The 13,332-nt window shown below is 40.0% G+C and overlaps 1 protein-coding gene across 1 annotated transcript in view; it reads right to left on the minus strand.

The window, feature by feature from the left end:
- The window catches only part of INPP4B (inositol polyphosphate-4-phosphatase type II B), a 489,632-nt gene that overhangs the window by 114,351 nt on the left and 361,949 nt on the right, over positions 1–13,332 (minus strand). The window contains exon 19 of the mRNA XM_084627075.1: positions 4,793–4,970. Within this exon, the coding sequence (XP_084483201.1) occupies positions 4,793–4,970 (178 nt within the window). The remainder of the gene's footprint in view (positions 1–4,792; positions 4,971–13,332) is intronic.

Raw genomic sequence — 13,332 nt, forward strand, 5'->3', positions numbered from 1 at the left:
TGGCATGGAAATGAGATGAGAGGTTCCATTTTTCCTCATAGAGACTCAAAACTGCTTCTGTAATTAAACTTTGTTCAAGGGTTCCATTGGATTAACTACAGCAATGGTCCACTCAGAACATTTTCTTATGTGCAGCTAAATTCACAGAACATCACTATTTATAAATTTGTGCTAATCCCTGCAAGACCAGTATGCACAAAGAAATGCAAACTTTGCAAATGCTTTTAGATACCACACTAATGAATAATTTTGAGGCACAAAGAGAAAGAAAAATAGGCATAGCTGGAAAATACATTCAGCAAGCTCCAAGCAAGCTGCAAATGCTGATATATTTGTGGACAGACAAGGGCTTCTTTAATTAACACAAATGTTAATGAATGAATGCAAATAAAAAAAATATCAAAGAATCACTGCAGCAAATTGTGAATGATGTATGAATGGTAAAACCCTTCCCAATGCACAGAGAGAAAAAACAAACAGCACTCTGCAATCACTGCTGTGATGGGCTTTTTGCTGTAATTTTTGCCCGAGATGCACCCAATAAAGCTCTCTATGCCTAAAACAAAACCCAAATAAAAAGATTTACTTGCATTTATTGCAATATTTTCCCTATATTATTTTCCTTTTTCTCTGTCTCAGATACACTTATTTCTAGCTTTCTGCTAGCTAACATCTTTTAAAACAGCATTTCTATATACACAGACTCACCCCAAGGTTTAAAGTGGACAGGGTCCTGCAGGGTTGTAATCCCAGCCCATCCAGAATGACCTCTGAGGTGGGCTGACTGGTGGTAAAAGGGGTTATGACAGAACTGAGTCTGAAGCAGAGCTCTCTGACTGCTAAAAAGGGAGCACAGTGTCAACCTTCCTCATCCCAGGCTATTTTTACATTTTATGCTCTTTTCGAGACACGATGCTAATAGAAAGAATGTCATATATGGGATGTATGGAGGTACATGCACCGGGAATGGGTTTCAGGTTAGAAATAAGTTATATGGATTTCTTTTGGTTTGTCTTCCAATTTTAACTTTTAGGCATAGTAATACCACTATTTGCACTCGAGGATCAGCACCACACCACTCCTAACGCCACGTCTATCTCCAGCTAGCTTTTAAGCAGGCTGATTAAGTTGTTAAATTAGACAATATCAGTCTGGATATCCACTCTGCTTCTGCTGCCTAGTATTAAAACGAGTTTTTCTGCCACCCTCAAATGAAGCACTAATATTACATATTTTAATTAATGGCTCAAGCAGTGAACTTTTGTTACAAAATAAAGCAATCCCATTATTGGGCAGATCCCTGAACTCGGACCTATTCAAAAGAATTTCAAATTAGAAATAATTTAAATAATTTATGTAAAAGTGTATTAAAATATGCATTTGGTACACATGAAATTAAGGGACTAGTAGCATTTGCTAGAATAAAGAAAAGTACAGATTCATTATAAATGTTTCACCATGAAACTCTGTCAATGCACCTCAAACATGACAAGAAACATTCTCTTAGTTCTTGGTCGCAGTGCTGCCAACTGTATGGAAAGTTGCTAGGATGCTATAGTGACACTTGGGTTAGAGTATTAGCTTTTCAGTTCTGGGAACCTGAGTTCATATGCTAACTAGTGGTTTAATCCTAGTCCTTAAAGTCCATACACACAACTAAACCACCACCTAATCTATCTTTTATGAAGTTTCTAAAATATCTTTGGTGTGACCCAAGAATCCCATAGTGCCAACAGGAATGGAGGTCAAGCAATATCTTGATTGTGGTACGTACATTGTGGTTCATCAAAGAATGTCATATGAAGTCTTAATGGAAAACCAGGGGTAACAATGGTCATCAATATCTTTGTGAAAGGTATGTATAGGTATTATGTAAGCAGTCATGTATATATACTGACATTATTTTTTTAAAGTCTGTATCAAGATATTAGTCACTAGCAGAGGTGAGGAACGGGTTTTCTTCCAGACAGGAGATAAGAAATGTACAGCTCTCTGCTGGAATGTAAATTAAGCATTGTATGCACAGTGGATGCCAATTTACATATGAAGTCAGATGTTAAAGATGTGACATCAACAAGAAAGCAATACACAAAAACAAAAAAAACAAGCCACAGGTGGTTATCCTGTCCCTGAGGACAGACCGTGAACTTTGGAGATATATGTAGGCAGGGAAACAGACACCTCTTCATCCTGCACCTACAAAATAAATGGATAGCCCGCTTACATTCATCAGAAGGGGATCTCAGCCAACCTTGGCTGAAAATGCTCTAAAAGACTTTGGGTGAGATAAAGCTTCTTTAGACAGGAGGTTAACCTGTTAGCTAAATTTAGTCTCTAGAAAGTGTGTTATAATTTTGTTTCATATGTAACCATTTGTTTCTAATATCCTTACTCATGATTGCTTGAATCTTTGATAATAACTTACTGTTTTCATTATAAACATACCTCAGTGTTGTGATATTAAACCAAAGTGCTGATCCTGAACTGAATCTCACAAGCTGGTGTGTTTTGTTCCTTTCAGAACAGCAGGCCTACTAGTTCTATGAGGAGCCAGTGTCAGTGGCTGAATAACCAAGAGAAATGCTTCAAAGTGACTGAGGGACTGGGGTGCACCTACTGTTAAACTGCAAAGCAAAGTATGTGCTGGCACACCCCAGAGCAAAGGGCTTGAGTGACTGACAGGCTGGTGGTATTCAGGAGCTGCCACCCAGCCAAACACAATCAAGATTCCCTCATACTAGAGGTTGCGGTTACAAAGGTGACTCTCAGTCCTGGATACCCAGAGAACCATCACACTGGGTTGTCTTTTCTGAAGGGATTTTCTTCCCAGCTCCTAAAATAGGGTGCCCTCCCAGTGCAACATTATTTATACAACTGTCCTCGGCTTCATTTCCCAGGGCTTCTACTTCCTCCCCACTCAATAAGGCAAAGAATTACAGGAGGTAGGAGAAAGAAGAGAGAACCTGGTTAGGACTGAAACTGTAGTTCCTAAGTAGTAAGGTGCTGAAATCTGCATCACAAAGTTCTTTTTATATTTTATCCCAGTATAACTTTCCTCCCCCTTCTTTGAATACTCCCATATCACAGCAGCTCTGCTCTTGCCAGGGGATCTTGACATGGCTCCCTCCAAAGTCCCATCAATATTATTGCTGAATAGTCATCAGTAATTGCTACTGAGCAAAATGAGGTTCCTCCCTTTTTTCAGGCCAAATTCTGCTTTCAGTTACATCACTCAAATCCACCAGAACTGTATTGTTCTCAGTGGAGTTACTGTGGATTTGCACAACTGTAACGGAGAGCAACATTTGACTTCCCTTCTTCACTGAATGTGTACTTCCTATGCACTGCGTCCTTGTTGACTTTGCATCTCTTTGTTAACATCTGACTTCACAGGTAAATGGGCATGCATTGTGCTTACAATGCCTTCTTCACAGAATGAGACTGAGATCAATATTCAAATTTGAATCTCCCACATTGAAAGATGTATTGTTAGTGTATTCCTGCTCAACAGATCATAATGTTGCTCCAATAGTTGGAGACAACATGAAATGATTACTGGTAGTGCCGTAAAGTCAGAGAGAGATCACATTACAGAGGGTATAGTCTACAAGGCAGTGGTCACAGTAATAATACTGGCAGAGGGCAGAGCTTCTCCCCAGCTTCTAAAGACTTGCCACCATGCCCAGTCTCCTTTAAGAAGGTTTATTCTCTTAAAACAGGCAACTGAAAATACAGAAAAACAGTCTTTGACCTCACTCCTTTTCTCTCAGGCTTCAGGGCCACCCCACCCAGGATCCTGTGCAGTTTCCTTGCTCTAGCCAACTCTGTGCCCTTCTTGGAGCAGTAGCACCAGGACTGCATTCCTCAACACCTGGCCTCTTGCTCCAGGGACCCACCAAAGGAGTTAGCGCCACTCCTCCATGACTTCCCTTCCCCAGGCACAGCCTGTCCCAATACTCCTTTCCACCTCCCATTTCCTGTCCACTGCACGCCCAGGTGTAGCACCGCCCTCTTTAATTGGCTGGGTTTAGCTGACCTACTTTGACATAGAGGAGCTAGGCCTACTTCTACGCACAGGGACCAGTCACCCTGTGACAAATACTTAGTATTTGCATAGCATGTTATATTTTCAAAGTACTCTACAGACATGAATTAACTAACCCTACAATGACCCCATGCAGTTGCTGAGTAACTATTATCCCTATTTTTGAGTTAGGGAAACTAAGGCAGGAAAGTGAAGTGACATGCTCAAAGCCACGAAGTTAGTCAGTGTAAAAGCAGGATTAGACTCTAAGATCTCTTGACTTCCATTCCTGTTCTCATTCCTCCAGACCGCACTGCCTTCCATGGTCATCGTCATGCTATTGGTCCAGAACTGACTCACAAGAATGGCCTCCACTATAAGTGGTAGGTTCAGTAAGTAGTCAGAAGTTTCATGGAATGTGAACAAATAATAGCTTATCATCCCTCAAAATTCAAGACACTTTATCCCAGTGTATGGCCACTAGAGGAAAGTAAAGACGTGAAATAAAAATTATACTTTCAAATAAAACCAACTCTTGCTCTATAAACTGCATTATTTCCAACATGGAAAGCCTAAAGAAATGCTCAATAATAATGCAAATGGAAATATGACTAGTGTATTCTTTTCCTATGGCAACATTTTGAAGCTGATTTTTACACAGCATATTTTACATTTCCTGATGCTCTGAAAGTCAATTTATGCAGAAAAAGACAGCAGCTAGGCATTTGCTTATTCCATTTTCCATTGCAGTAAAGATTTGTATCTTACTTTTTCTGAAAGCATCTTTAAAGAATTCTTCAAGCTGTCTGGAGAATGCTGGCTTGCAGAATTAAGCAGCAGGTCTGCATGGCTTGATACGAGGGGCTGTAGATGATTGATGTTGCTGAGAACTTCTTTTGCCTTGGCTGTGTTTTCAGGTGAATAGTAAATACACTGGTATCCAGTACTGTAATAACAAATGTGGAGACAGTTATAGAATGTCATAAATCGTTTCCACTGTAAATAGCCAGACGGTTAACTGTGCACAAGATACAAGTTCTCTCTATTTCTATCACAAGAATGGTAGGTATTTTAAGCTTTACTATACACCTTTATTGACACTATTTAAATCTGTCTTCCTGATAGGCTAAAAAGCAGTCCCTGCTGGAACAAGGACAGGAGACTATTCATCGATGAACCTCCAGATAGTGTTATTTAAACTAACTATTCCCATGGTGCTCTGAAGGATGATTATGCCAAGCGAGGGGTGGGGGAAAAGAAAATCCTGGAATTTTTATTTTTTAATTGTGGAAAAAAAAGGTTTATGTTACCATTAATGGCATGTTCAGAGATCCACACTGGTTGGGTAATAAGAACAAGCATTAGGCTCCCTAGATTTTCATCTTAACTCCTCTAGTAGGTTATTACCTATCTGGTGAAGTTCTCCAAAATGTGTCATTAACGCTTAATTGATCAAGGGCTCATAATAGGTTTTGAGCAGCAGCAGAGATCTGCCCACAAAATGATAAGGACAGGAGTTCTTTCCAATGAAAAGGGTCACATGTCTAATTTCACTAGACAAGTGAAGGCATAGAACCAGGGGAGAAAAGACTAAGGAAAAGGGAGGAAATTAATTGTTGCTAAAACACTCAAATGCCCCACCACAAACTCACTGATTTCCTTTTTCATTGTTTACAGACTAGGTGTATTGATGCCTTGAGTCTCCTGCTGAAATTGTATTCCGTTTCCTTTCCTAACCAAGCACCATCCTCTTTCATTTCTTTATTGCCTCTTTCAATCCTTCCAGATTTTCATGTCTTTATCATTTTAGCAATGTACATGTCTATTAGTTCTCTCCCCTACTTCTCCTTTGGTCTGTTGCCTCTTTCCCCTCACCCTCTTGTACAAGATCCTTCCTTTGCCACTCAGAATTGTGCTTGAAAGTAAAGCTACCCAAAATCTTTGGTAAGTTTCACACTGCAGCCCTAACTTAACAAAAAGGGACAGAATGCAGCATCTGGGTTCTCTACACTCTGCTCTGCTCCTTTGGGCTCTGTAGCAGAGTTCATTTCACTTTGCTATCCACTCAGCAGAGAGCACACTAGACAGGTGTGGCAAGAGCTAGAGAATTTCAGGATGACAAGGACAGGGGAAAGCTTTGATGCAGGGTGGTTCTAGTAGACTGTAGCTGAACTGTACAGCAAGGTGAGAACTGTAAATATTTGAATAATTATCCACAAACAGATGATATTTGAATTCACACAATATTTAACCCTCCTTCATGTAACTGGAACTACCAGTTTCCCAAGTGTGCAGGCTCCTGGTATGTTACTGATAACAAAACAGTGTGTACTCTATCTCCCTGGCTGCCACTGTTCATCCTTCTTCTGTATCTCTCTCTCTCTCTCTATGTAGCCTTTATTTCTTCCTTCATTTCACTGAACAGGATTTGAACCGTGATTCTCCTGTTTGTTTTTCTGACTCTTATTGCTTTCTCTCATTTCAATTTTCTCTCAGTCCTCTCTTTTTATTACTTTCCCTGTTAGTGCATCTTCCACTGCCTCTATTTCTTGCTGGTTTTCTCTCACTGTAGCCCTGATACAGCAAAGCACTTAAGCACATGTTTATGTCCCATTTAAATCATCCAGATTTAAGTATGCGTAAGTACTTTGCTGAATTGCAACTTGAAATACTGCTGTAATCTGTTCTTCATTTTCTATCTTCCACTGCTGCTTCCCCTCTCAGGCTGTCTTCAGTGCAGAGTTAGCCAGGATGATTAGCACTTGGGTTAGCCTAGCCCAACCGTGAACAGCCACTCCATTGAGCCATACCCAAATTACTGTGTCCTTACCGGTGTTGCACTCAACCATGTGTGTGACTCACTAGGACTTTTGGAGGCAAATCCCATGATTCTTTGTGCTGCAGTAGGCTGAGCTATTCTATGATTCTCTCTTACTTAATTGTGGGAAAACTGGTCTGTCCTTCTGGGCAAACAGAGGGAATTTTGGGAAGGCACTGGAGGTCGATCAGCTCTTATGTGGTTTGATTTGCCATACTTTGAAAGACACCAAACAGCCAAAAATCTTTAGGCTTTCAGAATTTTAAGGTTAACTCTCAGTGACCATAAGAAGCTTTTGGTAAAATTTCAAAGAAATTCAGCAGTTAGTTTTCAGATTCAAAACAATTAAAATTACTCCTTTTGGAGATTTTTGAAGTTTCTAATTTTGTCTCCATATCTGATGAAAAGTCTTCTGAACTTCAAGATTCACCAGAGAAGTCATTTCCATAATTACCTTGTGCCCAGGATATTTTTCAGAATTCAGTTTTCATATACAAATTTCACAAATAGTATTACAGAAAAACTATGCATGAGGCCCTGTCAATAAAGCTGCAGAAGAAACTTTTAAATGACAGGCACTTCAGTACAAAAGCTGAATGCAGGATGTTACAACTGAGACTAAACTTGTGCACTGGGGAAAGGAAATGTTGTGCATGTGAAATCAGATGCAATGTAAAAATATACCCTTGACATGTAAAGTATATAATTAGTGATGTATATGTTGAAAGGGAGTATAATTATGTCTTCTGGGTTAGAGTAAATCTGTTTATTGGAATGTATACAATAACTTTCACATAATAGTATTGCTGATAATCAATTATATGCAGATTACCTTACGTGAACATTTCAATTTTTAGATTTTTTTTTAATCGCCATGCAGTTGTGGCACAATTTGAATAAAGGTTATATTAATTATTTCAGCACTCTTAACTCTAAGTTAACACAGTTTGGCAAGAAGTACTGCAATATGGTAAATGTCTAGTTCTTAATGGCACTCCACGTAACTCCAACTCTACTCCTGCTGTTAACTGACTAATTTTTGTAATTGAGTTAAATTGCCATCATCTGCAAGGGGGTTAAAATCTTTTAATAATGAACATTTGACCCAGTGTTTCCCACAGTAATAATTGCTGATGTTAAAATACAGAATTGATAAGGTGTATATTGCATGAAAAACATCCCTCACAAAATAAATGTGATCAAATACATATATGCATATATCACTCTGCCTACCTAGCCAGTGGATTATTGTTTAAACATCACTTATAGTTTCATGGATACAATTTCTAAAATGAAAAGTTATGAGGAAAATTAAATTGATAAAAGTATGGCAAACTTATTGCATCTAGGAAATAAATCTGAATCCTCAAAATCATTCATGGAGGATAGGTCCCTCAATGGCTATTAGCCAGGAGGGGGCAAGGAGAGTGTCCCTAGCCTATGTTTGCCAGAGGCTGGGAATGAGTGACAGGGAATGGACCACTTGATGATTACCTGTTCATTCCCACTGGGGCACCTGGCATTGGCCACTGTCAGACTACAGGATACTGGGTTAGATGGTCAGACCCAGTATGGTCATTCTTATGTTCTTAATCCACTCACCTGGGATTTTCAATCAGATTTTTGGGAGTTGTGTACCCAGCTTCCCCACTGAATTTCACAGGGAGCTGTGCAACTAAGTTCCTTAAGCCATTTTTAAAAACCCCAGTCCAGAATACTAAATCAAACTGAAGAAGAGCTCTCTGTAATCTTAAAAGCTTGTCTCTCTCACCAACCGAAGTTGGTCCAACAAAAGATACTACCTCCCTCACCTTCTCTCTCTAATATCCTGGGACCAACACAGCTATACCACTTCATAAATTAAAAAAAGGAAAATTCTATGTCATAGCTAATCTATCTGTATTTATGAAGTCATCACCATAGGCCATGATCCTCAGATACAGCCAAGGCCAGATTTTGTGGCTTGGAGACGGTAGGGTGCATAGCTTGCCTTTGTGTACCCTTCCATCCCAGTCCCTATCATCACTCAGGCCAGCTTGCTGGCTGTTCTAAGTGTCCTCAGCTGTCAATGGGCCTAAGATGCTTGTTACAGCCAATCATCAGCTAAGTGTAGGACCATTCTGGGTATACTCCCTTTCCCCAGCCCTATGCAGCCTCAGTTGGGCTGCAGGGATAGTGGCACAGGAACTGCTTTGGTGGCTCTACATGACCATAGTTCTGCCTGTTGGGGAGATCCTCTCTCATCCAGGTAATTCCACTTTAGGATTGCTCTGTGTTGGCTGAGTGGTGCAAAATGCCCTAACACAGCGGAGAATCCGGTCCATAGTAACTAAGCACAGTTCTCAGGAGAAAAATATTGTGCTTCTATCTCAACCCAAAGCAGAGAGCTAAAGTGTGCCATTTTGGTAAAGTCCTTTATTGGAAAAGTGTGGAACTCCAAACTTTTAGGGGAAGCGTGCATGCTACACCTATGTTTATAATGAATCAGTGTTCTCTCCTCTCCCTGCCCACTCTTTGTGCTGGCGCAGAAGAGAGGAAAGAGCCATAGCTTCACCTCCTCCATGCCACTCTCCTATCCCTGTGAGGGAATATGAACCGATAGGTCTGCCAAAGGCAGCAGTCTCTGTGCTCTCCCAAGCATAGAGGCTTTAACCATTCGTGGACCTTGGGAGTGTTATCCCTTCTTTGATACACACACCTGTAGAAGTGCCTGTGACAATCTGGCCCATAGAATCTAGTAAACATAAAAATATTTTGATAAGATTTTTACATACCAAATTAATGATTTGGCAAGCTGCTGAGGTTTTCTGGTAAAATTTCCAGTGAATCTGATGCACTAATTTTATAGTCACTGCAAAAATGTTCATCTCTCTGACTCAAGCACATAAACAAAGAGAGGGAAAGTGAACAAAGAGTAATGTCTCCCTGAAAAGTGCTATGTGTGACAGGTTGTGATTTCCCTTTGAAAATAAAGGCTACAATTAGATCAAACACAAGTCATTATTATTTCAACATGACTGGGGGTTTCTGTGAAACATTACCATTTCAGACTCCTTAGAGAGTGGAAATGGGTTGAAGGTTATGAGACACAGGTAATAGGAACCCTGAAGATTTTTGTTTTAATTACCCTGGTAATGAGTACATTATTGAAGAAACTCACCTCGATCAAAGATATGGACCCTGTTTAATAAAAAAGGGTCTGTTTAGATAATTTAAACCCATATCAAATAATTATAGCTCTTTTAAAAATCAGTTCAATGCTTTTTCAGCTTCAAGTTTATTTTAGTGAAGACTAGAAATATTTCAAGGCCCTTCTTAAAAGCTGTCAGAAAAAAAACCCTCCAAACAAATCAGAGAACCTAATGTAGCTTCTGGGGCACCTCCGTTTTCTTTGATGGTTAGTAGTGGAGCATTAAAGGTCTTATAATTACAAGCCTATGTGTTTTGGCTGAAGCACACAGCACCAAATTAGCTCTTAAATAAGAAGAAAAAAGTCCTTGGTGTATCTTGAAAATGATTTATGAACATTTAAAGCACTGAAGCATTACATCAGTATAATGTATAGCACAGCTAACTTCATGTTCCTGAACAATTTGATTCTAAAAATAATAGTTTACTCTGCCACCTAGCTTGGTGGAAAGACAGGTCTTTCCATTTACTGGAAGAGGAAGCAGCATGTATTAGCAGAACAACAGAAGACTGAGCCGAACAATTGATTTTCTTTCTCCTTCTGCTAGATACTACAGTTGCTTAAAAAAAAACAAACGCTGCACATAAAACATTGAAAATAAATAAATATACTATCTAGAGATTATTAATACAGCATGGCTGCCCACCCTATAGAAAGTAAAGAGATCCCTCCCCGAGTCAAGAACCATATGAAACTTCTTACTTATGTCTTACTTTTTAAGGTCTTGGAGACATCACAGCAAAACACTTCTATCATTAATACAGTAGATTTTGGAGTCAGTGCTTATTTGTCCATCTAGATTAAAAATTACTTCATAACAATTTTTCTAACTGGTGCTGAGATATTTACCATCTGTGCTGATCAGAGGTCATTCGGTTATAAGGGTTCGAGTACATGTAAATCATATGTCTGATGTTTCTAGTGATAGGAGCTTTTTAAATGCCACTCAGTTTCAGGTAAAGGGATTTATAGATTGTTGAAATGCCAGCTTGAGCCAGTTAGAAGCTGACTAACTTGTCTTGGCATCAAATACCCACAAAAATCTTGCTTTCTCCTTACAAGATGAATTTTTGTTATTTATTGTGTAAGTTCTTTATTTAGAAAATTCATTGTTTTAAGTATCTGGATGTACTGATCATTTGGTTATAATGATCACATAAGAGCTACAAAAATATTGTTCTTTATAACAGGACTCCACAGTACCTCTGATTCCCTCCTCATGGTGAAAATGAATTCCATGTGTTTCCAAGTTCCGTTAACCAGTCTTCCAAATGATATAGAACTATATATTTTTTTTGACCTGATAAACTGTCTTGCAATGAATTTTATATTCCATTTGATTTGACAATTAAAAATGCAATTATGCCTCACAGACTGTAGTAGATGGAGCATAATCTTGATATCAGTTAACTCTACCTCTTGCCATTTCTACTGCAGGGGTGGATTTGAATCAAAGTCAAGACACGCAGTCGAAGTTTTGCATAACTGTTAGTACGCTGATATTGTTGGATATTTCAGGACACTGTATTAATAATCAAATAGGGGTCAAAAACAAACTAGGCACTCGTGTTGTATGCAGTGACAGTGTTGCCTAGAAGGCGACAGGGACCCTTCCCAGGGTGGCTTGGGAGATAATATTTTCCACGCCCCTTTCAGTCTTCAGCACAGTTAGCCTAGAGGAAACAGTTGCGATATCTGCATTTTTATCTGTTCACTTTCCATTCTGCCTGATATCGCCAGGTGTCACTTTTTCCCTCAACCAAGGCTTCAAAAAGGTGCTCCCTTTGTAAAACAGAAAATTTTAAGCTGCCTGTGGAAATGCTAAGTGTCATCCATCACAGCATCTTCATGCAATAAATAAACATGCAGACAAAATAAAGTCGTCTTCGCGACAGTAAAAGAATTTTATTCCTAGTAAGAATCAAAGGTTCTTTTAAATGTTTCCCTTTGCTTCCAAATGTTGCCTATCTAAAGTGTTTTTTTGCCTTGAATATTAAGATATGGGAGATTATTTTAGGACCATTTCATCGCTTCCCAGGGAAAAACCTGCAGGGGACCAAAGAAGGAGAAGGACAAAAATCAGTGAATTTCCCCTAGCAGAGTTTTCCCTGTACTATTTCCTCAAGTAGGTGCAGCTGGGGACCTGCGGATTTTGGAGGCTTTGCCCCTTCCCAGTCGGGGACCCTCTTTCATGTGGGGGAAGGAATTGTCCTTTCAGGGTTGGCTGCTGGTTCATTGCACCTTCATCCCATCTAGCACCTGGGATCTACCGGAAGCCATACTGACAGTCTCTGCTACCTTGCAGCAGCCCACTAGCAAAAGGCAGTCAAAGCTCAAACCTGTATTACCTCACAGAGATATCTTTGCACATATCAAGGAACTGGCGCCACAGAGAGCAGCACATTCCCTGCTCCATCCTCTAAAGTCTACAGAAGCCCTGAGCCTACAGAGAGAACTGTGGGATCTGGCCCTTTGCAGTAAGAGAGGATAAAAGTAAAAGTTGGCTGCCAGTCCTCTTGCCGTTCTCAGTCTTTTGATACACACCTTACTATCAATTTCCAACTCCAGATACAAGCATGGAAGTTGCAGGAGGAGGCTCTCTTGAAAGGGCCAGGCACAGTTACAGTCCTTGTGCTCTCTTGAGTACAGGGACTGCTTCCTCCCATCACCCAACCCAGGGGCACAAGACATCCCACAGAGGGTCTAGAGAGTGAAGAATGTGGGTCCATGGCTCCACTGACTCCTACTTCCCTACTACACCAGCCAAGCATGGAGTGGGAAGCACAGTGCCCCTTTCTAAGGGATGGTGCTGTATGTACACACACTCTGGGAGCTCCAAGAGGGATCATGCGTCTTCTTTACAGGACACTTTTCCCTGAATCCTGAATAAACAGGATGTAAACCCTAGGTGCTAACCACTATGGTCACTGATGATGTTATAGGGTTTTGCCACAAAAATGAGGCTGTTAGCCCCGCTATCCCACCCACTTCCTATTTGAGTAATTACTTTCTGCCTCCCTAAATTCACTCCACAATTTCAGGTGGATATATTGTTAATTTCCTGTCCTATATATTTGTGCAGTGCTATTGTGCATTGTTTAAAAGCTGCCGCATTCCCCCACAACACTGGATAGAGTGCATCGAATTGATGGGTGATGAGGATCTTATAATTTGTATGCTCAGCCAACTTTTTTGAAGGGTTTTAGGATCCATTTGGATGAAGGGTGTCATATTAATGTACATAGGAGTTATGGGGAAAGAAAAATAAATGAGAAAAACCCATTTCTGGGCTTCATCAAT

This window comes from Lepidochelys olivacea, assembly GCF_965140295.1.
Source record: "Lepidochelys olivacea isolate rLepOli2 genome assembly, chromosome: 4".
Lineage (NCBI taxonomy): Eukaryota > Metazoa > Chordata > Testudines > Cheloniidae > Lepidochelys > Lepidochelys olivacea.